We start from the raw sequence: 26,588 nt of genomic DNA, 5'->3' as shown, positions 1-26,588 counted from the left end.
AAACGGGGTGGCGAAGTGATTAGCACTGCTGCCTCACAGCGCCAGGGACTTGGGTTCAAATCCGGCTTCCAGTCACTGTCTGTGTGGAGTTTGCACATTCTCCCCGTGTCTGCGTGGGTTCTCTTCCAGGTCCTCCGGTTTCTTCCCACTGTCCAAAGTTGTGCGGGTGAGGGGGATTAGCAGGGTAAATATGAGGGGTTACAGGGATAACATGCGGGTGGGTTTGTGGTCGGTGTAGACTCGATGGGCCGAATGGTACTGTCAAGATTCTGTGAAAAGTGATTCGATTGTCCAGACTATCCCTTGCATGGGAGCTTTCAGAGTCTTTTTATCATTTAGCACTCCCTGCGCATCCAATATCCTTTGTCATTTGTGCCCATAGGCCCATCTCCAGGTTAATAGCACATCAACATACCTAGATTCTTCACTAACCACTTTACTACATCCAGAATATCCATGCACCTTCCCGACTCCATTTTGGTCCTGACGACATTCTGTAGCTTTGGAACAATTTCTTTCCCAATGCTTTGGTCTTCTGCATTCACAGGTAGCGCTCAATTTGATCAGTGGCTGAATGGTCTTCTTGTTCCTATGTTTATACAATCCCAGGCGTTTTTAATGTCTTTACAGCTCTACTTTGCAGCATCTTCAGTTCTCTTGGGTTTTAGGTGCATCTATTAGTGTAAATGTAGGCTTACATTAACACTGTAATGAAGCTACTGTGAAAATTCTCTAGTTGCTACATTCTGGCTCCTACCCGGGTGCACTGAGGGCAAATTTGACATGGCCAATGCACCTAACCAGCACGCCCCTCGGACTGCGGGAGGAAACCAGAGCACCTGAAGGAAAGCCACAGACATATGGGGAGAACGTGCAGACTCCGCACAGATAGTGATCCAAGCTGGGTTTTGAACCAGCAATGCTAGCCACTGTGCCACAGTAAGAAGTCTTACAACACTAGATAAAAGTCCGACCGGTTTATTTGGATTCACGAGCTTTCGGAGTGCTGCTCCTTCAGCAGGTGACTTAGAAAGTTCGTGATTCCAAATAAACCTGCTGGAATTTAAGCCAGTGTTGTGCGACTTCTTAGTCTGTCCACCCCAGTGCAACTCCGGCATCTCCACATCACTGTGCCACGGTGCCACCCACGGTCTTTGGTTTAGTCCAGCACTTGTTCCTGTTTCTTGCTGCCCCTGTGCTTGTTTGCAAGAATCGCTGCCACAACTCTCCTGTGGCTCACCTGAGACATTCAGTGGTATCACACTGTCTAGTTTATAGTGCTGTGCACGGCTGCCTGCTGTTAACATTTGTGTTCTTGTCTGTTTCAGGCGAACCTGGACGAGGCGCGCAGGTATGGAAGGCTTGCAAAAAAAGTCCTAACAGTTGCATGTTGAATTGTTCGTTTTATTTTCCACTGTTAAATGTTTCATATTTGCATTAGCGCCGAAGAAGAGTATCAGCCAAAATTAACAGAAGGCAGCCTGAGTCTGGGAGAATTTCAAGGACCCACCCAATACAGAGTGTGGAGATCTGTGATAGACAGTCTCAACGTTGGTATGTTGGTCTTTATTCCATTTCCAACTGGGAAAATCCTCAATAATTGTGCATATCTTCAGAGTACCCGTCAAAAGCCAGGAGCATTCATGCCCAATTTAAGAAGAAAACAATCACGACTAGCATGTGCTAACTCTGGTTTAGGACGCAACTAATCCAACCTATTCAAAAATAAATCCATCAGATTAATCACTTAATTGATACACTAATCCAGACATCTAGCCCGCCATTATGGTTATTTTCCCCACGATTTAAAATAGGAAAAATAACGCACAGGGATATTTACCAATGATTTTCAAGAGATGATGAGAAGAAACTTTGAACATACAATACTCGCGTCTTTGACTGAATTAGAAGTTTAAAATAAAGTTTATTAATTAGTCACAACTAAGGCTTACATTAACACTGCAATGAAGTCACTGTGAAATTCCCCTAGTCGCCGCAGTCCGGCACCATGTACCTAACCAGCACATCTTTCAGAATGTGGGAGGAAACCGGAGCACCCGGAGGAAACTCACGCAGACTTGGGGCGAATGTGCAAACCCCACACAGACAGTGACCCAAGCCGGGGATTCGAATCTGTGTCCCTAGCGCTGATGAAGCAGCAGTGCTAACCATTGTGCAATAGAGTTTTAGGCTGTGGAATATGGAAACTTGATGAGAATATTTGTAAACAAAATCAAGTAATTTAAATCATTAATGGTTCAGTGATCATTTCATTTCTCCCAGTGGCAACATTGAGCAGAAGGTAAATGTTCAGTGGGCTCCTGAGGATTACAATTGGCAATAGCTGGCAGATATCGCTAACTGAACAAGGAAGTTGTCATGGATAGAGGATTGACCAACTCACAGGAGTCAAAAGGCCGACGCACTTTCAGCTTGTCAAACTGTAATGAGTAAACTGTAACTGTAATATAGGGCAGTACGGTGGCACAGTGATTAGCACTGCTGCCTCATAGCAGTGCTGCTTCATAGCACCAGTGACCCAAGTTCGATTCCCAGATTGGCTCACTGTCTATGTGAAGTTTGCACATTCTCCCCATGGGTGCCCCCCGGTTGCTCCGGTTTCCTCCTCCAGTACAAAGATGTGCGGGTTCGGTGGATTGGCCATGCTAAATTGCCCCTTAGTGTCAGGGGGATTAGCTAGGGCTATGGGGTTTATGGTCTGTGTGGGATTGTAGTCGGTGCAGACTCGGTGGGCTGAATCATCTCCTTCTGCACTGAATGATTCTATGACAAAAGTGCCGCAGAGATGAATGCCTAATTGTTTACAATCTATATTAATGACTTCAATGAAGGGACTCAGTGTATTATAGCCAAATTTATGGACAAATATGTCATAGCAGAGAAAGTTTTGAATACGATACAACGAGTGTGCAAAATGATAAAGATCGGTTAGTAAGTGGGCACAAATTTGACAATGCAATGTATGGGAAGTTATGAGGTTTTCTGGTTTGGCAGAATATTATTTAAATGACGAGACAGTATGGTACTGAGGGATTTGGGTGTCCGAGCACATAAGGATCATAAAACGTGAGCATGCAGGTTTACATCAAGGAATTAGCAGGACAAATAGATTGTTACCATATATTGGAAGTGGTATGGTGTATAAAAGTAAGGACATTTTGCAACAATGCCAAAGGAATTCGTGAAATCGCACCTGAAGAACTGTGCACAGATTGGCCTCAATACTTAAGGGGGAATAGACTTGCATTGAAAGAAGTTCAAAGAATGTTTGCTAGCTTTATTCCCGGAAAGAAAGTGTTATCTTCTGAGGAAGGGTTGAGTAGATTGGATCTAGAAAGCTCAATGGAGTTTAGAAGAATGAGAGGCGATCTTATTGTAAATTATAAAACCCCGAGGGGACTTGACAGGATTGATGCTGGGAGAATGTTACCCCTCGAGGGGGAAATCTAGAATTAGGGTGGACACAAATTACAAATGGGGGTTCTCCCATTTAAATTTCTTATTTCATCTGTAATTAACCTCATCTTCCCGAGACAGCAGTCTTCTTCTCCCTCATTTTTTTAAAACTCCAATGAGGCTTCTAGACCCAACCCACTCAACTCTTCCTCACAAGGTAACACTCCCTTCCCAGGAATAAAGCTAGCAAAAATTCTCTGAGCTTCTTTCAATGCAAGTCTATTCCAAGGCTGAGTTAGACAGGTTTTAAACATAGAAACATAGAAGATAGGAGCAGGAGGAGGCCATTTGGCCTGCGGAGCCTGCTCCGCCATTATCACAATCATGACTGACCGTCCAACTCAATAGCCTAATCCTGCTTTCTGCGCATAACCTTTGATCCATTCGCCCAAATGCTATATCTAGCCGCTTCTTGAATACATTCAATATTTTGGCAATTATATTCAAAGTTTTTGATATGGAAGAGCATCAGGGGTTACAGGATACAGGCTGGAAGCTGGAGTCAATGCCACAATCAGATCAGCCATGATCTTCTTGAAATGGAGGAGTGGACTCGAGGAATCGAATGTCCCACTCCTGCTCTTTTTACTTTTGATCCTACCTAAATATGTATCTTAACTTAAAGGGTGCACAAATAATTTATACTTCCTAGTTGAATACATCGCACAGATTATCTCTTTGTGCGGGTTAGGTTGATTGGCCATGCTAAGAAATTGCCCCTCAGTATCCAGGGATGCGTAGGTTAGGCGGATTAGGAGGTATAATATGTAGGGATGTGGGGGCAAGGCCTGGGTGGGATGGTGTTCGCTGCAGACGCGAAGGGCCTCTTTCTGCTCTGTAGGGTTCTATGATCTATGATCTTTACATGGTGTTAGCATGAAAAGAAACTAATATGTGTGCATTGTAACTATAATGTGTGTGTGTCCGCGTGTGTTTGTGTGTCACTGTGTGCGCACCTGTGCGTTTGTGTGTGTGTGTGTGTGTGCGTCAATATATGTTCCTGTGTATGTATGTTATGTATGTATGTGTATATAACTGTGTGTGAGAGAATTTCTGTGTACGATTATGCGTATGTGATTGTGTGTGCGATTGTGTGTGAGCGTGATTGTGCGTATTTGATTATGCGTATGTGATTATGAGCGTTTGTGATTCTGTGCATGCGTGATTGCGTGTATGATTTTGTGTGACTGTGCGTGCGATTGTGTGTGATTATGTGTGCAAGTGTACGTTTGCGATTAGGGGCGGCTCGGTGGCACAGTGGTTAGCATTGCTGTCATAGCACCAGGGACCCGCGTTCAATTCCGGCCTCGGGTCACCGCCTATGCAGAGCTTGCACATTCGCCCCACGTCTGCATGGGTTTCCTCCGGGTGCTCTGGTTTCCTCCCAAAAGATGTGCGAGTTAGGTTGATTGGCCATGCTAAATTGACCCTAGTGTCAGGGGGATAGCAGGGTAACTATGTGGGGTTACGGGAATAGGGCCTGGGTGGGATTGTGATTAATGCAGACTGGATGCGGTGAAGGGCCTCTCTCTGCACTGTAGAGATTTTATGATTCTAAGATTGTCTGTGCATATGTGCAAATCAGAAGGTCCATTGATTTAATCTAAAACCAGAATCCTTTTCTTTCCTAGACTGTAAAATGGTGAAGAAAGGAAATACTTCTTGAAGTGATGTGACTCCTTTTTTTTACTTCTGTTAACCTTCAAGATGTCCTGAACGTAACCTCCTATTCCGATCCCAATTCAAGGTCACTTTGTCCATTGCCACATGTTGACATTTCAGATAAATTTAACTTCCATGTCACCCATTTTAAAGTGGCTTTCCCCAGGTCGTTACAAATTGCCAATCCAAACCCTCGTGCTATCTTCAACTGTGGGTGTAGAATATTAATATTTAATCTGTTTAATTCTTGTTTTGTAATAAAACGTATCAAATAACAATCTGAAACGTTAGAAGTTATTGATCAATCTTTCCTATTCATCCATAAGAACTTCTACTTTGAGATGTTTTACTGCCTCAAATTTTATTTAACACGTTTATATTAGAAGAAAACGTGAATGAGCTCATTCGAATCAACTAATTTGCTCCACTTTTTTCTGGACTGACGCTGTATCAAAAGAATTCAGGCAACTCTGAAATAAGATGCTCCCGAATTGAATGAATTTCTGCGAGAGAACTGGGAAAGAATGCAAAATCACTACCACTGCAATTTAGAGTAGAATTCATAATAGGTTTCCCGACGCCACCAAGAGCGAACAAGTTTAGCGGCCATAGTGTGAAAACTACGAAAGACATTGCCAACACTGAAATAACGCCCCGTGAAGAAGCAACAGTTACCGAGGAAAAGACATCATGTCTTTCTTAAAGGCAAATTGTATCCGATGTGTCATTTGTGTTATTTCGTGAAGTTGAAGTCGAGCTAATGCAATATATGCTACGTATGAATGTTCGAATGCAGATGATAAAGCACAACATAGCAGATCGACTCTGAAAATTGGTGCTATCGGGATGGTGGTAACATTGGAATGCAATCGTCTGAGAGATAGGAGGCAGGGAAATCTCGGTCTGACTGGAGGGATGTACGCAATGACCTCCCCAAGCATTCGGTCTTAGTGTCATTGCTTTTCCTGGTGTGTATAAATGGTCCGGACCCATTTTTAAGGATTGACATTTCCAAAGTTGCAGATGATTCAAAGCATGGCAACATGTGCTGAGCAGGATAGTAACAGATGGGCAAACTGGTGTATGATGAAACATGCAGATGCGGTGTAATGCAGGCAATTGAGAAGTGATATATTTTAGACTGAAAAATAAGGATAGGCGATATAAATGTAAAATATATAATTTTCCAGAGAGAATAGGAACAGAAAGAACCTATGGCACTGGGGCAGTGGGAGGTGAGGGTGTGTGGGGAAGGAATCACATACCCAATCCCAGAGATGCAGGAAGGATGTTCCCGGTGGTAGGGGTGTCCAAAACCAGGGGTCATTGGTTAAGGATAGACCTTTTATGACTGAGACGAAGTGACATTTCTTCACGGGAGCAGTAAGCCTGTGGAGTTCACTATCGCAGAAAGCACTTGAGGCCAAGACATTGTATGATTGCAAGAAGGAGTTATTGGGGTGAAGGGGATTAGAGGACATGGGGGAAATGCCGAATCCGGCTATTGAATTGGATGATCAGCCATGACAATGAATGGTGGAGCAGGCCGGAAGGATCGAATGGCCCATTCCTGCTACAGTTTTATACATGTCTATGTTTTTATAAGTTGATTAAAACGTTGAAATGCATGCTGTCATTGCAAAATGAGTAAGAAGTCTCACAACACCAAGCTAAAGTCCAACACGTTCATTGTATTATTTGTAACCTGGTGTTGTGAGACTTCTTACTGTGTTTACCCCAGTCCAACGCCGGCATCTCCACATCACTGCAAAGAGACATGAATTTAATGCAAATAAGTGTGAAGTGCGGCACCCCATCAGGGTGAGGCAGGTATAATCCAAGGGTACTAATTTTGCGTTTGGGTGTGATGCAAAAGCAAAGGAACATGGAGGCACATCCACAAATCTTTGCACTTTTCAGGGCACACTCATAAGATAATTAAGACGGGCTTGGGCTTGTAAATCGGGGAATTGAATACTCATAAAAGTTAATCATGCTAAAGTATTACAAATCATCGGATCTGCCTAAGTTGGGGCATTGCTTCGAACCACAGTTTTGGAGAGAGGGGAGCATGGGCATTGGGAAGGGTGAAAGATTGCTCGCCAAGATGACATCAGAGTCGAGACACCTGAAGAGAGTTAAGAATCTGACATTCTTCTCTCCAGAGCAGAGAAACGTGGGCAAGATCTAAATTAAAATGAAAAGATTTTAATGGGACATCTGTTCTCGCTGTGGAGGTCGATTTAAAGATACTGGGGAAATGAGAGCAAATGAGGAAAATATTTTTCTGTCAATATCCTGAAGACATTTACTGGAAGGTGGAAGCGGATGCCATATAGAATTTTGAAAATTAATTGATAATGTCCTTGAAAAGGAACGCATTAGAGGCGTTGGTGAAAACTCCGTGGCGCGGGGCTAAATTGGCAGGTCTTTCAAAAAACCTGTACTCACACATTCACAACGGGCTGAATGGGCTTCTACGGTGCCACAGAATTCCACGATTGCCCCATATTTGTGACATTTGATCCGGGAATCACAGACTACCCAAAATGAGGATCGATGTCGCAAATGGTTCAGAAAAGTTTACTTATAAAGAAACGATTTAGATATGACAGGCAAACCTATCGATAGATAACACAAGGAACATGTGAGAATGGTTTGGCTGTCCTGCATACGGACAGTTAAAATGCAGCTATCCTCTTCTGCGTAGCTGGGCGACAATCTTATCTGTTCTCACTCTCCTTCAACTAGCCACTGTGTTAAGTCCAAACCAGCAGAGGTCCACCTTAGAATGCTTTCCATTGTCTGTTATGCCTTTTACTTCCTGGGTGCCTGTTTATCTCTTTCAGTTATAGGGAGCTGTGCTGGCATGAAATCCCTTTTTCCCAAACCTCAGCTCTTATCCCATCAAATGACCCTTCTAACAAACGCAAAACAATAAAAGCAAAGTACTGCGGATGCTGGGAATCTGAAATCAAAACAGCAAATTTGGATACACGCAGCACCTGTGGACAGAGGACCAGAGCTAACCTTTCGAGGCCATATGAATCTTCCAGTATTTCTGTTTTTAGGTCACCCAAGTGAGCTCAAGCCACTTTTGCGCATTACCAATTGTCTTCTTAACCTACTTCCATCCACTCCCTTCAATGGCCACCAGGGGCCAAAGGTTATGGGTTTCTTTTATACCAAAGTGCACCCCATCTGTTCAGATGTTTCTCTACTGCCCGTGACGTCTATCTTTTTCTCCCTTGATCATTTTCCCATCAACTCCTAACCATTTAATTATTTTCCGTGTACAAGTTTGATTTGGGGATGATCCACTCTCTTCTGTCACTGTCTGCTATTCTTTCTTTCAGAACCGCCATTACACCCCGCGTTGGGAAAATGTAACAGCAAACAAAAGCACGGAAGTCATGTTGGAGTTGAGGCCACAGTTAGAGTACTGTGTGCAGTTCTGGTCGCCACATTATAGGACGGAAGTGATTGCACTGGAGGGGGTGCAGAGGAGATTCACCAGGATGCTGCCTGGAATTGAACATTTAAGTTATGAAGAGAGATTGGATAGGCTTGGATAGGCTTTTCACTGAAGCAGAGACGACCAAGGGGCGAACTGATCGAGCTGTACAAGATGATGGATGGCATGGATAGGGAGCAGCTGTTTTCCTTAGTTGGAGGGTCAGTTAGGAGGGGACATAGATTCAGGATGAGTGGCAGGAAGTTTAGGGAGAATGTGAGGATTTTTTTTTACCCAGAGCGTAATGACGGGCTGGAATGCGCTGCCTGGAAGGACGATAGAGGTGGATTGCCCCATATCCTTTAACACGTTCCAGGAGCACTTGGCACATCAAAGCATTCAAGCTATGGGCCAAGTGCTGGGAAATGGTATCAGGTAGCCGATTAGGTGTTTCTCACGTGTCGTGCAGACGCGATGGGAATAACAGGCGCTTCATGTCACGGGGATAGGATTCCTATCCTTCGACCAGTCCTCGCATCCATTTCCCCAGTTTATTGAGAGACTCCAGCCCTCCACATGGTCTCACGGAATCACCCGGATACTCCAGCAAGCGGCTTTCCATATAACATGTGCAGGATCATTAACGCTGGCGCCGGTCGAGATTGACTCACAAACCCGAGGCAAAATATTGGCGATTTCTGGACGACTGCCAGATTAGCGCCGTTAGCAACGAACTTAATTTTAACACCATCCGCACTCATTTCCCTCCATTCGGAGGGCGGAATAGGCAACGTGTTAATATAGGGAAGGAAATCTGCTTCCTTACTTGTCTGATCTACATGTGACTCCAGACCCACAGCAAAGTAGTTGACTCTTAATGGTCATCTGGGATGGCCACTCAATTCAAGGGGCAACTAGGAATGGGCAACAAATACTGACCATGCAGGAGTCTCTGGACGCACTAACAGTGCAGATGGAGACTTGTTCCACTTTCATGTCCCTCCCAAATCCTTGCTATTAATTCCTAATTTCAAGATGTTGATTTGTTTAAAAAGCAGATGCAACTAACTGGACTGGACCGCTGCAGGGCTATATAGCCAGAATGGTAACGCATTTCCTTCTCCACGGGCATCGACCGACCTTTGCATTTCCAGCATTTCTCTAAGATTCCAAGATCCACTCTTAATTTAAAAAAAGCTATCTTTTTAATGATCCGGATGGGGAAATTATTCATCAATTACTCCCTCCTCCTTCCTTCTTTCCCACAGAGGTGCAGAGCTGCACTTTAAATTTCCAATTCAGGTTCGTACCCGGAATATTAACCTGACTTCTCTCTCCGCCTGTGACTGACGCCGACAGCCATCAGTCTCCGATCCGACTCCATTAACCTAAATTCATGCAGAATTTTTAACAATCCTGTGGCCAACTAAAGTCTATCAGTTTTAGATTAAAAATTAACAATTGTTCAGGAAGCAATTGCCATTTGTGGGAGTGAAATCAGGAACTTGTAACATTCCTTGCGTGAAGCAATGTTCCCCAGTTTACGGCTGGCGGCTGTGGCTCTAATATTTTTGACTACGTTTTCTCGTCCCAGACTGTCCAACTGGGTGTCTGGCACAAATCAATTCCTCGGACCCGATGTTGGGGAACTCAACGCGTCCAAACTAGACCTATTATACGTTTAAAATTTCAACCCAAGTGGGACAACGGACACTCCTGCTACCGATCTCAGGTCGAATGACAATCACTCAAAGACTGATGTGAACTTTAGTGTCGATTCCCGGTGGTTGCGACAAGGCGGGGTCGGGGATGGGGTGGATTAAAGTCGGGAGCGATGGGCTCATGGGGTGGGCGTTTTAAGGGTCTACAAACTGAAGTTCAATGAAAATAAATAGTCACCGGGATCTAAAAGATCAGCAAGATGTAGAGCTGTGGGAAAGAAGGAAGGAGAAGAGCATAAATGATGAGTAATTTATACAAACGGAGCATTAAAATGATTAAGATGATAATGTGAGAATTGACTGAGCTTTGCAAAGAAATGCGACTTTTTTTGCCTACTTTAATCGAGTGGCTTACATTGATTCAGCACGGTGATATGGCGCCACCTCGCGTCTATGGTGAAATATCACAAGCAGAAAGGTCATGGGGTTCCTGAAGTTCGCAGCTCATACCACCCAGTAAAATGCTCTCGACAATTGACTCCCTTTTTTTTCCTCTTCCCCTTCTTCTTGCCCCAAACCCTTGGGAGGAACTTCTTCACTCGAAGGGTGGTGAATCTCTGGAATTCTCTGCCCGTTGAGGTGGTGGAGGCTGCCTCGCTAAATATTTTTAAGACGCGGGTTGATGGGTTTTTGATAAGAGAGGGGATTAAGGGTTATGGGGAGAGGGCGGGAAAGTGGAACTGAGCCACGACAGATCAGCCATGATCTTATTGAATGGCGGGGCAGGCTCGAAGGGCTAGATGGCCTACTCCTGCTCCTATTTCTTATGTTCTTATGTTATGATTTTACACTTCCTTGTTCCGCTTCAGGGCTATATAGCCAGAATGGTAACGTATTTCCTTCTCCACGGGCATCGACCGACCTTTGCATTTCCAGCATTTCTCTAAGATTCCTAGATCCACTCTTAATTTAAAAAAAGCTTTCTTTTTAATGATCCGGATGGGGAAATTATTCATCAATTACTCCCTCCTCCTTCTTTCTTTCCCACAGAGGTGCAGAGCTGCACTTTAAATTTCCAATTCAGGTTCGTACCCGGAATATTAACCTGACTTCTCTCTCCGCCTGTGACTGACGCCGACAGCCATCAGTCTCCGATCCGACTCCATTAACCTAAATTCATGCAGAATTTTTAACAATCCTGTGGCCAACTAAAGTCTATCAGTTTTAGATTAAAAATTAACAATTGTTCAGGAAGCAATTGCCATTTGTGGGAGTGAAATCAGGAACTTGTAACATTCCTTGCGTGAAGCAATGTTCCCCAGTTTACGGCTGGCGGCTGTGGCTCTAATATTTTTGACTACGTTTTCTCGTCCCAGACTGTCCAACTGGGTGAAATACCTTTTTCGAATCTACCCCATCTAATCACCCATTAATTCTCCATGTTCCAAAAAGGCCCTGGTCTGTTTAATCGCGTTTCGCAGCTCAGCTTTTGTAGTGCAGGAACCACGCTAGGATATCGACACAGAACTCCCTCCGGGACCAGTATATCCTTCTTTGTGTTCAGGCAGTTTACCCGGCGTTGTCTAATCGGAACTCTGTACAGCTGAAGCCTGAATTAAAGAGATCAGGGGTTATGGGGAAAAGACAGGAGAATGGGGCTGAGAAAAATATCAGCTACGATTGAATGGCGGAGCAGACTCGATGGGCCTAATTCTGCTCCTATATCTTATGGTCTTATAACCACCTTGTGTTCCAGTTAGTTACAAGTAAAATTCAGCATTCTATCGCAAAAACAGAAAATGCTGGAAAACTGGTCAGCTCTGGCAGCATCTGTGGAGAAAGAAAATAGAGTTACCGTTTCCAGTCTGTATGACTCTATGCTATTCTATGACCCTGTTTCGTTATTTGCCATTCATTCATGGGATGTGGGCCTCACTAAACGGGCTAGGATTTATTTCCCCCATCCCTAATTGACCTCGGACTTTGTGGCTTGCAGGGACATTTCAGAGGACACTTAGGAGCCGCATGTAGGCCAGACCAGGTATGGATTTCCTTCCCTAAAAGACATTTGTGATGGGGTTTTTACAGCAATGGTTTCATAGCCACCATGAGGCTTTTACTGAATTCGAATGTAGGTCCCCAGGGTATCACCCAGGTCTCTGGATTACCGGGGGGTGGGGGCTGCCAAATGTTGTACCATCATTTAAAAAGGGTGCGAGGCCATATGCCAGATAATGTCAGATAATGATGGTCAATCTGACTTTGATGGTGGACAAATTATTGCAATCAAATTATTCTGAGAGACAGGGCAAACTGGCACTTAGAACAGCGTGGATTGATTAGGGACAGGCAACATGGTTTTATTAGGGGAAGACTGTGTCTTGCTAACTTAGCGACAATATTGAGGAAGTAACAAGAGGATTGCTGAGGGTAATTCTGTGGATTTTGTCTACATGGATTTCATTAAGGCATTTAACAAGGTCCCACTTAACAGACTGTAAAAAACAGTGAAATCCCACAGGAAATGGGTGGTGATTTGAATCCAAAATTGGCTCATTGATAGGAAACAATCTTTTTTTATTTGGATGGGAATAGCTTTTCAGTGGCTTTCCATATGACTCAGTGCTGCTGTCATTTCTGCTCCTTGTATATGTTAATGACTCGGACTCAAATGTGTGATGCAAGATTGGATGACACAAGCATTATCCATGCAGTTTATAATGAGGAAGATAGCTGTTGTCTCCAGAATCATATCAATTATTCGGTTGGGCGAGTGGAAAGTGGCCAATAGAATTCAATAAGAAGTCTGACAACACCAGGTTTAAGTCCAACCGATTTATTTGATAGTAAACTCACAAGCTTTCGAGGTTAAACTCTTCGTCAGGTGAATGGAGAGTTCTGGCCTCAGACAGAGCATATAAAGCACAGACAGTTTACAGATTACTGATTAGAATGCGAATCTTTACACCTAACCTGCTATTCAAGTCTTAAAGTGGTCGACAATGTGAGTGGAAGGAGTACTGATCACAGGTTAAAGAGATGTGTATTGTCTCCAGACAGTACAGTAAGTATACTGTATTCAGCATTCAAGAGTACTGTATTCAGCATATACGGGCATCCAGCCTCTGACCTTCGGGTGAGCATTCTCCAAGGCGACCTTCACGACACACGACAGCGCAGAGTCGCTGAGCAGAGAGATAGCCAAGTTCCGCACACATGAGGACGGTCTCAACAGGGATCTTGGGCTCATGTCGCACTATCTGTAACTCCCGTGACTTGCCTGGGTTTGCAAAACCTCACTTACTGTACTGTCGGCCAATTTAAAACTTGAATAGCAGGTTAGGTGTAAAGATTCGCATTCTAATCAGTAATCTGTAAACTGTCTGTGCTTTATATGCTCTGTCTGAAACCAGAACTCTCCATTCACCTGACGAAGAGTTTAACCTCGAAAGCTTGTGAGTTTACTATCAAATAAATCGGTTGGACTTAAACCTGGTGTTGTCAGACTTCTTACTGTGTTTACCCCAGTCCAACGCTGACATCTCCACATCATAATAGAATTCAAGCCAGAGAAATGTGATGGGGATGCATTAGGAGAGTAAGCAATTCAAGACTATACTAATTAACGGGAGGATACTGAGAGTGGTAGAGGGAGTTTGAACCCTTGGAATACAGGCCCACAGGCCACTGAAGATGGCAGGTTATGTGGATAAAGTGGTAAGGAAAGCATTTTTTTATTGGGAGGGGCATTGAATACAAAAGTAGGAATGTAATATTGGAACTGCATAAAATGCTGGTTAACCACAGCTAGACTTTTTACTTGCACAGTTCTGGACACCACATGGAAGAAAGGACATAATTGTTCTATAAGTGTATGGAGGAGATTTACAAGAATGTTGCCAGGGTTTGAAAATCGCAGCTACAAGAGACTGGACAGCTCGGGTTGTTTTTTTCTCTCTTAGAACAGAGGAGGCTGAGCGGTGAATTAATTGGAGTGTACACAATTATGAGGGAACAAAGAACAAAGAACAATATAGCACAGGAAACAGGCCCTTGGGCCCTCCAAGCCTGTGTCGCTCATTGGTCCAACTAGACAATTCGCTTGTATTCCTCCATTCCCAGTCTGCTCATGTAACTATCCAGATAAGTTTTAAACGATCCCAGCGTGTCCGCCTCCACCACCCTTCTTGGCAGTGCGTTCCAGGTCCCTACCACCCTCTGTGTAAAAGAAGTCCCTCTGATATCTGAGTTAAACCTCACCCCTCTCACCTTGAATCTGTGACCCCTCGTGATCGTCACCTCCGACCTGGAAAAAAGCTTCCCACTGTTCACCCTATCTATACCCTTCATAATTTTATACACCTCTATTAGGTCTCCCCTCATTCTCCGTCTTTCCAGGGAGAGCAACCCCAGTTTACCCAATCTCTCCTCATAGCTAAGACCCTCCCTACCAGGCAACATCCTACTAAACCTCCTCTGCACTCTCTCCAAAGCCTCCACGTCCTTCTGGTAGTGTGGTGACATAGAAATGTGGCCTAACCAACGTTCTATACAGCTGCAACATCAGACTCCAGTTCTTATACGCTATACCCCGTCCTATAAAGGCAAGCATGCCATAAGCCTTCTTCAACCCCTTCTCCATCTGTGCTGCCACCTTCAAGGATCTGTGGACTTGCACACCCAGGTCCCTTTGTGTATCTATACTCTTGATGGTTCTGCCATTCATTGTATAACTCCCCGCTACATTAGTTCTACCAAAATGCATCACTTCGCATTTATCTAAGGGACTTAGATAAAGTAGATAGGAAAGACTTGTTCCCCTCACTGAGGGGTCACTAAGCAGGCGATTGGTGGAAAGATTAGAGGGGATATGTGGAAAATCCTTTACAACAAAGAGTTGGCGAGCATCTGGAGTTCACTGTCCGAATTTGTGGTTGAAGCTGCAATGCTCAACTAATCAAAGCAAAGTGCTGTAAACTGTAAGGTTCTGGAAAGTGGTATTAAAATGGACAGCGCTTTTTTGGCCAACGCACACACGCTTTCCATGCTTTTATTTGTCTATAAATCTAGTGTTCATTATGGAGTATATGTGACTGCCTTGAAGTTGCCTTCATTCTATTGGTCACATTAACCATTGTGCTGCCGCCATGTAACTGAGAATGTTTGAGATCCGCCACCGTTCAGTGCACATTTAGCGTTGCAACACGCAGCCAACCATGTTTTCAAACACATTCCGGTTTCTAAGTATCATGACTTATCTTTACAAACCATTCTTGGACTTCTGAGTGACCTTGTCAAACGGTCACAGTCTGCCTCGAGACATCCGCTAACCTGGCTCTAATCAGGCAGATATATATGGGCAAGATCCGTCGCAGAAGAGGCGTCAGCTGTGAGGCAACGTGCTGGATCCTAACGAATGGTGTTTCATATGAAGGGTGAATAGCCAACATCCCATGTAGTGGGGGAAAGCGTAAGTAGTGGCACAATAGTTAGCACTGCTGCCTCACAGCGCCAGAGACTCGGGTTCAATTCCGGCCTAGGGATTGGAATTGTTTGTATGGAATTTGTACATTCTCTCAGTGTCTGCTTGAATTTCCTCTGGGTGTTCCGGTTTCCTCCCACAGTCCAAAGATTTTCAGGTTAGGTTGATTGGCCATGCTAAATTGTCCCTTAGTGTGAGGGGGAATCGTGTAAAAATGTTTACGGATAGCGCCTGGGTGGAATTGTTGTCGGTGCAGGCTTGATGGGCCGAATGACCCCCTCCTGAACTGTAGACATTCTATGAGTATTCTATTCTATGAAAGAGGAAGAAAGTACCAGGCAGAATGGAGGGAATGCACTAGAGACGTAGAAAAGCTGGAGAGATTTAGCCTGATTAAGATGTTATTACTCAGATGTTCTGCACTGTGACAAGTAAAACCTTAAAACAGAAAAGGTCTGTGCACTATTAGTAATATAAATGAAACTGCAAAGGTTAAAAAAAACTTTTACTACATATAAGATAGATAGGTGGCACTACAACAAAAGTAACGAATCACATACTTTCCATAGAGATTTTTCAGGCAAATTAAACACAGTTATTACTTTCAGTCAGTAATTTTTCTCGGCACAGAAGCCAGATAAGAACATAAGAAATAGGAGCAGGAGTAGGCCATCTAGCCCTTCGAGCCTACCCCGCCATTCAACAAGATCATGGCTGATCTGAAGTGGATCAGTTCTACTTTCCCGCTTTCTCCCCATAACCCTTAATTCCTCTGTCTATCAGAAACCTATCTACCCGTGACTTAACTATTTTCAGCGAGGTAGCCTCCACCACTTCAATGGGCAGAGAATTCCAGAGACTCACCACCCTTTGAGTGAAGAAGTTCCTCAACTCCGATCTAAACTGCACCTCCCCCCCCCCACTCCTTATTTTGAGGCTGTGCCCTCTGGTTCTGCTATCCGTTGTAAGCGGGAAGATATGGGCTTCAATAAAAGATTGACAATCTCTTTCTCCTTTTTGAACTGTAGTTTCAGTGGTTTACTGTTAACGTGATTGTCATCCGAGATGCGTTACATCTAGTCTGTCTCCTGTGCAGTTACAATTGAAATCTGTGACTCGCTGCCCCAGCTAACACAACCGTCCACAAATTTTAACATGAATACTCTCACTTGGCTTCTCCTTCATTTCCTGGTGCTTTTCCTCGGTCGTGTCTATTGCTTGCACATGTCACTTATGTCGGCCAAAACACATCCCGTTTTTACCAAATTTAGACCTAGAAGCTGCAACCTGCAATGGAAAACAATCCATTGTTCTCTCATACATATCCCCATCCAGACTCGCAAGAAACGATACAAAGTTATTGGCTGCCAAAATCACTGCAGTACATATTCCTTAAACTTCCTCTAGGTCTCATAGCCAAGGTCCTGCGGGAACGTGACTTAGAACCGTAGATACAGTGCAGAAGGAGGCGATTCGGCCCATCCGGTCTGAGCCGCCTTTCCGAAAGAGCATCCCACAGAGCCTTAGATGTATCCAGGGTGGAATAAAAAAAATTGGGAATGTATGAGGAGCACGGATTTCCATTGGGTTATTCCAAAATTTTACTTGGCAAAGAGCTGCTGCCGTCATTTCATAGAATCGTAGAACAGTGCCGAAGGAGTCTATTCAGCTCATCCAACCTGCATCGACAACAAGCCTACCCCAGGTTCTTAACCTCATGTACTACACTAAGGGACAATTTAGCATGGACAATCAATCTAATCCATCTTTGGACTGTGGGAGGAAACCGCAGCACCCGGTGGAAGCCCATCCAAACACGGAGAGAACGTGCAAAAACCACACAGTCACCCAAGACTGGAATTGAAACCGCATCCCTGAAGTTGTGACGCAGCAGTGCTAACCACTGTGCCACAACGCCACCCAGTTGTCACTGCCATATGCAGCAGAGCTGACAAATAGAAAATCACAACTCTAATTCCTGTCAAGGTCTTGTTACAGAAATTTCTGGAAACAAACCTCTGGAAAAATTGTGCCTTAGTGAATCTGGCCCAGAAAGCTCTAAAATTCGTGGAGAATCTGAAAGAGAAGGAAAGTAAACTTCACTGTGAGGAACAGCAGGAAGTGGGGGGACGCAGTGGCACAGTGGTTGGCACTGGTGCCTCACAGTGCCAGAACCCGGTTCGATTTCAGCCTTGGGTCACTGTGTGGAGTTTACACATTCTCCCCATGTCTGCATGAGTTTCCTCTGGGCTGCTCCGGTTTCCTTCCAAAGATGTGCGGGTTAGGTGGATTGGCCATGCTAAGTTGCCCCTTAGTGTCGGGGGAATTAGCAGTGTAAATATTGGGGTTATTGGAATGGGGTCCGGGTGAGATTGTGATCGGTGCAGAGTCGATGGGCCTCCTTCTGCACTGGAGTGATTCTATGTACCTGTTACATCAATTTTATTCCTTGACATTTATGGCACTTTAGCTTCAGGGCGAGCAATCATTGGAGCAGTTCAGTGTAAGGATTGAATGTTTAAACCATATTTTACGAAGCGCTTGTAAATCGACAGCGAGTTGAGACTGGAGTGAAGTATAATGATTTCTGGAAATGTGCCCAGTTCAGCTTCCCCCCCACCACCTGGACGCCTACTGCAAACATTCCATGGAATTTCACAACCTCCGGCAAACTTTACATTCACTCCGCCCTGCTCGCCGTATTCCCCTCGCCTTCTTTACTTCTTCTGTTTTTAATCTACATATTTGAAACTGGATGCGACTGAAGCTAGTTTACAAGAATTATTCTTGAACATTGCAGTGCTCTTCATCGGTAAATCGCAGACGGAAAGCGTTCAAAGCACAGTAACTAAACAGCGAACTAAACGCTTTTTGAATCAATAACTTCTTGCTGAATTCATGGCTTCTACATCGCCGGAAGGGGGTTTGAGTGAGGAGGCAATTTGTCCAGTTTGTCTCGATTTCTTCACCGACCCGGTAATATTGGATTGTGGACACAACTTCTGCCGCTCCTGTATCACCCAGTGTTGGGAAAAGAAGGAGGTAAACTCCTGCCCGGAATGTAGAGAGGAGTTTGCAGAAACGAACCTCAGGCCAAATCGGGCCTTAGCGAATCTGGCCCAGAAAGCTCGAAAATTAGCGCTGAATCCGAAAGAGAAGGAAAGTAAAGTTCACTGTGAGGAACATCAGGAAGAGCTGAAGCTGTTTTGTGAAACTGACAAGAAATTGATCTGTGTGATTTGTAGGGATTCGCTGGAACACAGAGAACACAGCTTCCTGCCCATTAAAGAAGCTGTTACAATCTTTAAGGTAAAATGGAGTAGGTTTTATTAACTGGATATTATATGTTTTTTTTCGAAAATCTAAAACTAAGACTTTCCCTCCCAATCCCAGGATCAACTGAAACCTTCCTTAGATTCTCTCACAGAGAAGAAATCGGCAGTTCTAGACATGGAACAGAAACAGAAACGAAAGATTTCTGAACTGAGGGTAAAGTCTCCCTGTGCTGATTTTCTGGGATCTCGGTTAGTTTTGTTCCCTTTATCGCGGGACATTAATTATGTTTCGCATTTCATTGGGTAGGAACAGTCGAGCAGTCTGCAGACCCACATCACGTCCGAGTTCACTAAAATGCGCCAGATTCTCACTGAGAAAGAGCAGCGATTGCTCAGAGATCTCAGGGAAGAAGAGGAGAGGATTCTAGAACCAATGGAGAGAAACCTTCAACAGATTCAGCAAAATTTAAATTGCATTGAGGAGAAACTCTCACAGTTGCAGAAACTGATGGAAGAAAAAGACCGGGTGACATTTCTGAAGGTGAGGGAATATATTGTGGCTCAGGAAAGTTCGCACAGGTGCAGAATAATTCTAGCTTTTAAATGAAGAATAAAGAACACAGCAAATTACAGCACAGGAACAAGCCCTTTGGCCCTCTAAACCTGCACCTACCATGTCCCTGGTAAGGTAAATGGATATGGTACAATAATAATTTTTTTTCTTTTTTCATTCACAGGTTTTAAGTCGGCCGCCTTGTGTCCAATGAGGGGCATACACGCGATGGGTCGTACTTGGGCTGCTCTTGGTTGTTCGAGATTGGCCTAGTGCTTCATGTCGTTAGTGTGTGCTTAAACTGGACCAGATACTGGGCAAGACGACAGCTCAGTGACTATCGCTGATTGCTGTGCAGACACATGGATTTGCGCCAGTGTCTGTGGGAGTTTGCGCATTCTCCCCGTGCTTGCGTGGGTTTTCTCCGGGTGCTCCGGTTTCCTCCCACACCCCAAAGATGTGCTATTAGGCTGATTGGCAGTAATAAATTGTCGCTAAATTAGTTTCCCTCAATGTGGATGGCCATAAAACATTAGATAAGGGTCATGGGTGGAGGGGGGGACTGGTGGTGTTAAGATGGAGACGCGGGCTCGTTGGGCCGAAGGGCTTGTTTCCCGGGCTGTTTTTGTTCTTTGTTCTTTGTACCATGCTTCCTGGCTGAACTAAAACCCCTTACTCTTCCGGGCACCATATCCCTCTATTCCCATCCTATTAATGTATTTGTCAAAAGTCTCTATCGTATCTGCTTCCACTACCTCTCCCTAATTATCAACAGTTATTGAAAAACTGGATGGGTTTAGAATAGATATTTCTTTTCATTCTGGGAACGGTCCATCATTTTTTTGCTACGTAACTGGTTCTCCCATCAAGTCATGAATGCCACGTATGGCCAGAGCCTTAATAACAACTTCTAGTCAACCTCATGAACATCCCTAGGCCAGTCAGTCCAATCTTACCAACAAAACTTGACATCATGTCCCATATTAAACATCTTGACTAACAGCCTATCCAAAGATGTTTATTTGAAAGAAGGCTTAATTAAGGAGAATAAAGATAAAAGTGGAACATGATTTCAAGAAGGAATTGGATATAGCTCTAGGGGCTAAAGAGATCAGGAATATGAGAGAAAAACAGGATCAGGGTATTAAATTTCATGAACAGCCATGATCAATATGAATTGCAGAGCTGAATGGCCTATATCTGCTTTTATTTTTCGATGTATGTTTCTATGTATTTTAACAACAGCATGACATTGTATGTATATACTGCCTTGAATCTAAAATAAAATGACCCAAAGGTTTCACTGAGACACATAAGACAATATAAAGTTAAGCCATCAAAGGTTTGGTCAAAGACAAAATGGAGTCCCTTCGGCCCACTGAGTCTGCATGGACTCCCTGACAGTGCATTACGCAGGCTTTCTCACCCGCCCTATCCTCTTAACGCTACACATTTATCACAGAATGGAAGACCTACGGTGCAGAAGGAGGCTATTCAACACATTGAGTCTGCACCAGCAACAATCCCACCCAGACTCTATTCCTATAACCCCACTTGTTCCCCCTGACAGTAAGGGACACTTTTGCATGGTTAATCTATCTAACCTACGCATCTTGGCGCTCTAAGGGGAAATTTAGCATGGTCAATCCACCTAACCTGCACATCTCTGGAATGTGGGAGGGAACTGGAGCACCTGGAGGAAACCTACGCAGACACTAGGAGAACATACAAATACCACACAGTCACCCGGAGCGGGAATTAAACCACTATGGCCATAGGGCCACTGTGTCGCTCTATGCAATCAAAGAGCTTAAGGCCTAGGCAAGACTCCCAATTGTGGAGCAATTCTAAATGAGGAAGCTCAAGAGGCGAGAATTAGAAGATAGACATCTTGAGGAGGTTTAGTGCTGGACGAGGTTGCCGAGATAGGGAGGGGCCAAGCCATGCAGGGATATATAAGTCAGTTTCTCTCAAGTGCAAATCCAATGCAAGTCAGCGATGGATGATGGGTGAACAGGATTTGATGCAGATGAGGACACAGCTGTAGAATTTGGGTAGACTCCAGGTTCATGCAGGGGAAAGGGTGTGTGAGAATCACCAGGAGCGCATTACAACTGTCAGGTCTGGAGGTAGCAAAGCCATCAATGAGTGTTATAGTATCAGAAGAGCAGAGGTAGAGAAAGGGTCGGGCAATGTTGCTGGCCTGGAAATACATGGTTCTAATTAAAGGCAGAAAGAGATTGGAAGCGGACTTGGGCAAGGGTTCAAACAATTGTGGCTGAGGTCCAGACAACTGCCAGGGAGAGAGGGGTGGAGATAAAGAGCAGATTTTGTGGAGGGGACTGTTCAGTCTTTCAGTTGGGAAGGGGGGGGGGGGTGATTGAGTTTTGATACCCCAGGCAGATGATGTTGGGCTGCTGATGGTGGGCTGTGTGAATTGTGCTTGCATAACAACTAGAATTGGGGATGTGTGGAAATGTTGGAACACAGAATAAAATAGGGTAGGGAATAGGGACAGAAGGAGGCCTTTCGGCCCCTCAAGCCTTCTCTGCAATTCAGTTCGATCAAGGTTGATGTTCTAATTCAATATCATTTTCCCTCACATTAGCCCGATGTCCATAGATAGCATTTACTATCTGGAAATCTAGCGATTTCTGGTTGAGCATACCCAATGATTGAGGTGTGCAGTGTTGGAGGGGATAACATTCTAAGGAGGGAAAAAGTGATAAACAATTTTGAATACAAACCACTTTTGAAAATTGAAGGTACAATTTGTTCCTCTGGCGCTTTTACCTAATTCACACCCTGAATTCTGTTAAAATCTGTACTCTATTTTCCCATCTTGGTCTTAATAATTAATTGAAAAATCCCAATCTTCCACTCTTTTCCGCAAGAGGCCTGCACGTTTTTGTTTTAAATTGTATATCTGGCTACCTTTTGAATGTTATTGCTGACTCAGCTCCAAACAATCATTCGGTAAATATCGGAGCCCGTGTCAACTCAGAATTGTCATTCATTATTTCAGGAGAAAGTTCGTCGGATGAAAAGGTAGGACTGTTCTTTACTGAAACTCTGCCACATTTTTAGAAAATAACTTAGAAAGATACTCATGGTCAATTTACCAAATCAATTCTCTAATATTTCTAGGGTGAGCGAGAATGGACAGCATTTGTCATTAACAGATTCCACCCTGTCTATTGGAAAGTTCAAAGGACCTTTGCAGTACATCGCATGGAGAGAAATGATAGACGCCATCTATCCCGGTAAAACCCTTACATTCATTTAGCTACTGTGCAGATGCAGAAGAGAAGAGCCGAAGTGTGCTAGCATATCCCAGATTTAACTATCACAGCGTTAGCCATTATTTTCTCAGTTTCTGTCCTTTCTCATCGTTTGTTTCCCTGTGGGTTCCTCTGGGTAAATGTCTGAAGCAGCAGAACTGTGGGTCAAAGCAGTGGAGGTCTCTGGATGACCAGGGGAATAGAGAATGAATCTGAGGATGTGAAACGGGAATTGCTGGCTCTTACACCATTCCATTTACGAGCAAAATATTTGGAAATCTTCAGACCACCTCTGTATCTCAGGTTGAATGGCCCGCCACTCAGCATCTTACTTTACTTCATTTAGTATCTTTGGATGTGTCACATCCGCTCCCAATAATTTATGCAATTTATGTACTTCAATTTAGCTGACACTTCCACTTTATAATGCTTAGCCTATCCAGTTTCTCGGCAGCTTAATCTTTCATTATGACTTGGGCAGCTTTTCTTCCTGAGTAATTACAAAGTAGTAATTTTGTATCTCAGCCATCCCCCCTCTCCTTCGAAGGCAAATCCCTACTTAGGTCCCTGATCAAACCCACTTTTCTTTTTACCAACCTCTTACATTCATCTGTCTATGGAAGACTTTTGGCTTCATTTATTATTAGCTGCAGTATCTTCTCATGCCTTCTATTTGCTTCATCATTTGTTCTTTTGGGAAAGTGTCCTCAAACTTTACAGCATTGGAAGAGGACTTTTGCCCTACATGACTGTGTCAGCCAGCAAACACCTATCTGTTCTAATCACATTTTCCAGTACTTGGTCCACAGCTTTACATGCTAAGATGGTTCAAGTGCTTACCTAAATGCTTCATGACGTTGTGAGGATTTCCACTTCTGCCAACCTTTCAGGCAGTGTGCCAGATTTCCAGCACCCACTAGGTGAAAATGTTTTTCTTCAAATCTCCTTTAAATCTCCTGCTCCAGCTTCAAGCTATGCCTCCTTATTATTGGCCCCTCTACTAAGCAGCAAAGTGCCTTCCTATCTAGGCCCTTCATAAATTTGTAACCATTTGAGTTCCCTATCAGCCTCCTCCCCTCTAAGAATAACATCCCCAGCCAAACCAACTTATCTTCATAGCTGAAATGCTCCAGCCCCGGCAACATTTTGGCGAATCTCCTCTGCACCATCTTTAGAGCTATTGCATCTTTCCTATCATGTGGCAACCAGAACTGCACACAGTACTCTTGCTGTGGGCCAGTGGCTTTTTATACAGCTCCATGGTAACCCCCATGCTTCCACTAAATAAGGCAAGTCTGCTTTCTTAACTAACTTACCTACCTGTTGCCTTCAGGAATCTTTTGATGTGCACCCCAATGTTCTGTCTGTCCTCCAAACTTCTTATCATCAATGTGTATTCTCTGCTTTGTTAGTCCTCCCAAATACATCACCACACACTTTCCAGGGTGAAATTCTATTTGCACATTTGACCAGCCCATCTGTATCATCTTGTAGGCTACAGCTTCCCTCCTCGTGAGTTATCGTGCCACCAATTTTCATGTAATCTGCAAACTTACTGAACATACATCCCACACTCACATCTGGATCATTACTGTACACCATAAACAGCAAGGGACTCAGCACCTATCCCTGCAGTACACTACTGGAAAGAGGCTTCCAGTCACAAAAACAAACTTCAAACATCACACTCTGCCTCCTACCAGTCAGCCAATTTTGGATCTCATTTTCCAGATTGTCCCCAGCTCTCACCTTCTCCTATATGGGACCTTGTCAAATGCCCTATGGAAGTGCATGTAGACTACATCAACTGCACTGCGCTCATCTACACACCTAGTCACCTCCTCAGAAAGTTTGGTCAAATTTTGTTACACATGATCTCCCCCTGGCAAATCCATGCTGATTAACCTTGCCTATTCCCTGCCTCCCCAAATGGAAATTAATTTTGTCCCTGAGAATTAAAAAAATAATTTCCCCATCAATGATGTTATACTAACTAGCTGTTCTTGTCCCTACTTCCCTTTCTGAATAATGATACCACATTAGCTTTCCTCAGGCCCTCTGGCTTTTCTCCTGTGGCCAGATAGGATTTTCAAATTAGTCTCAGAGCCCCTGCAATCTATTCCTTTGCATCGCACAGTAACATATGATACATCTGACCTGGGCCTGGAGATGTATCCACTTTTAAACTGACTAAACCTGCTCAGAACTCCTCTCAATGCTAATCTGATCCATTGTATTGTAACTTCCTCCCTGCTTCCTGTGCTTACATCATCCTTCCTCATTGTTAACACAAATGCAAAATATTTATTTAAACCTTCACCTACTTCACAGAGTGCAACTTTTGGTCCCAAATGGCCCCTACTCTTTTCCTGGTCACCCATTTACTTTAATATACTTACAAAACATAGTAGGAGTTTTCTTTATTTTTCTCACTAACTTTTTCTTTCTCCTACCGCTCTCTTAATCTATTTAAGTACCCACACTGTTGCAATTCCTCCACTGTTCTAGAGCATCCATTGTTTTGAGCTCCATAGGCCTCTTTTTTTTTCCTGATCCAATCCTGCATATATTCCTTAACATCCAGGGTTCTCTGGGCATTTTGGTTCCATTATTTACCTTTATGGTAACATGTTGGCCTTGCACGCTCTCCATTTCCTTTTTGAAAGACCCCTCATTACTATGATGTGAATTTTACTGCAAGTAGCTGCTCCCAGTCCACTTTGGCCAGATCTGGACGTATCCTGTTGAAATCTGCCTTCCCCAATTCAGAAACCTTCATTTCCAATCCATCTATGTCCTTTTCCATAATTACCTTAATTCTTACTGAGTACCACCACTCCCTGCCCCACCTCCCTCGCCATCTGTTGGCTTCATTTTCTAAACTTAGATCAAGTACCAACCTCTCACGTTTAGGATTTTCTATGTGCTGGTTCACAAATCTCTGTTGAATAAACTTTAATAATTCCTCCCATCTAAACCCTTCACACTTTGCCTGCCCCAATTAACCTTGGGAAAGTTGAAATCATCTACTATTATTATGCTATTATTTTGATACATCTCTAAGATTTGTCTAATATCTGCTCTTCCATTTCTCTGACTATTTGGGGGCCTATATTACACTTCCAGTAACGCGATTGCCCCTTCTTGTTCTTAAGTTCCATCTTCGTGGCCTCAATTGAGGAGGCTGCTAAGATACCATCATTCCTCACTGTTGTAATTGACTACTTAATCGATATTGCAACATCGCCCTATCTTCTACATTCTCCTTCTCGTCTGAATGTTATGTACACTAGAATAATGAGCTGCCAATCCTGCCCTTCTCTCAAGCATCTCTCTCTCTCGTTGATAGCAACAATATAATACTTCCGCTGAAATCTTATATTCAGCTGGCTCTCAATTGTATTATCCACTTGAATATTTGGCATGTACAGTCTTTTACTATTTTCATTTTACTCTCTATCATTCTTAACATTCTGGAAGCTCTGGTGGTGTTTGCTCTGCCTTTACCCTTCTCAGGAAAGTACATTGATTACACGTGAACTATCTCCTTCTTAAAGGTAGTAGTTACAGTTTCGTTACAGTTTTGCATGTCAATCTTTGATTTCAATCTATCTGGGTGAAATCAATTCTCTCCCGCATTGAAATTGGTCATCCCCCAGTTGATTATTTTTATTCTGAGTTGCCTCTTTTCCTTTTCTGCAGTTACCCTAATCATTGTGACACTAAGAGTCATTGTCTCCTGC

General features: G+C 43.8%; 1 protein-coding gene across 1 annotated transcript in view; it reads left to right on the top strand.

Moving 5' to 3' along the window:
• Positions 1–26,588, top strand: part of LOC145348689 (nuclear factor 7, brain-like) — a 40,336-nt gene that overhangs the window by 8,650 nt on the left and 5,098 nt on the right. The window contains exons 6-11 of the mRNA XM_080196847.1: positions 1,329–1,351; positions 18,625–19,045; positions 19,130–19,225; positions 19,319–19,552; positions 22,590–22,612; positions 22,712–22,827. Coding sequence (XP_080052973.1) covers positions 1,329–1,351; positions 18,625–19,045; positions 19,130–19,225; positions 19,319–19,552; positions 22,590–22,612; positions 22,712–22,827 — 913 coding nt within the window. The remainder of the gene's footprint in view (positions 1–1,328; positions 1,352–18,624; positions 19,046–19,129; positions 19,226–19,318; positions 19,553–22,589; positions 22,613–22,711; positions 22,828–26,588) is intronic.

The sequence above is a fragment of the Carcharhinus amblyrhynchos genome, chromosome 9 (assembly GCF_965287045.1).
Source record: "Carcharhinus amblyrhynchos chromosome 9, sCarAmb.v2.hapA, whole genome shotgun sequence".
In the NCBI taxonomy this organism is placed as follows: domain Eukaryota; kingdom Metazoa; phylum Chordata; class Chondrichthyes; order Carcharhiniformes; family Carcharhinidae; genus Carcharhinus; species Carcharhinus amblyrhynchos.
The sequence above is the reverse complement of the archived record's forward strand: the minus strand, read 5'-3'. Positions and strand labels throughout refer to the sequence as shown.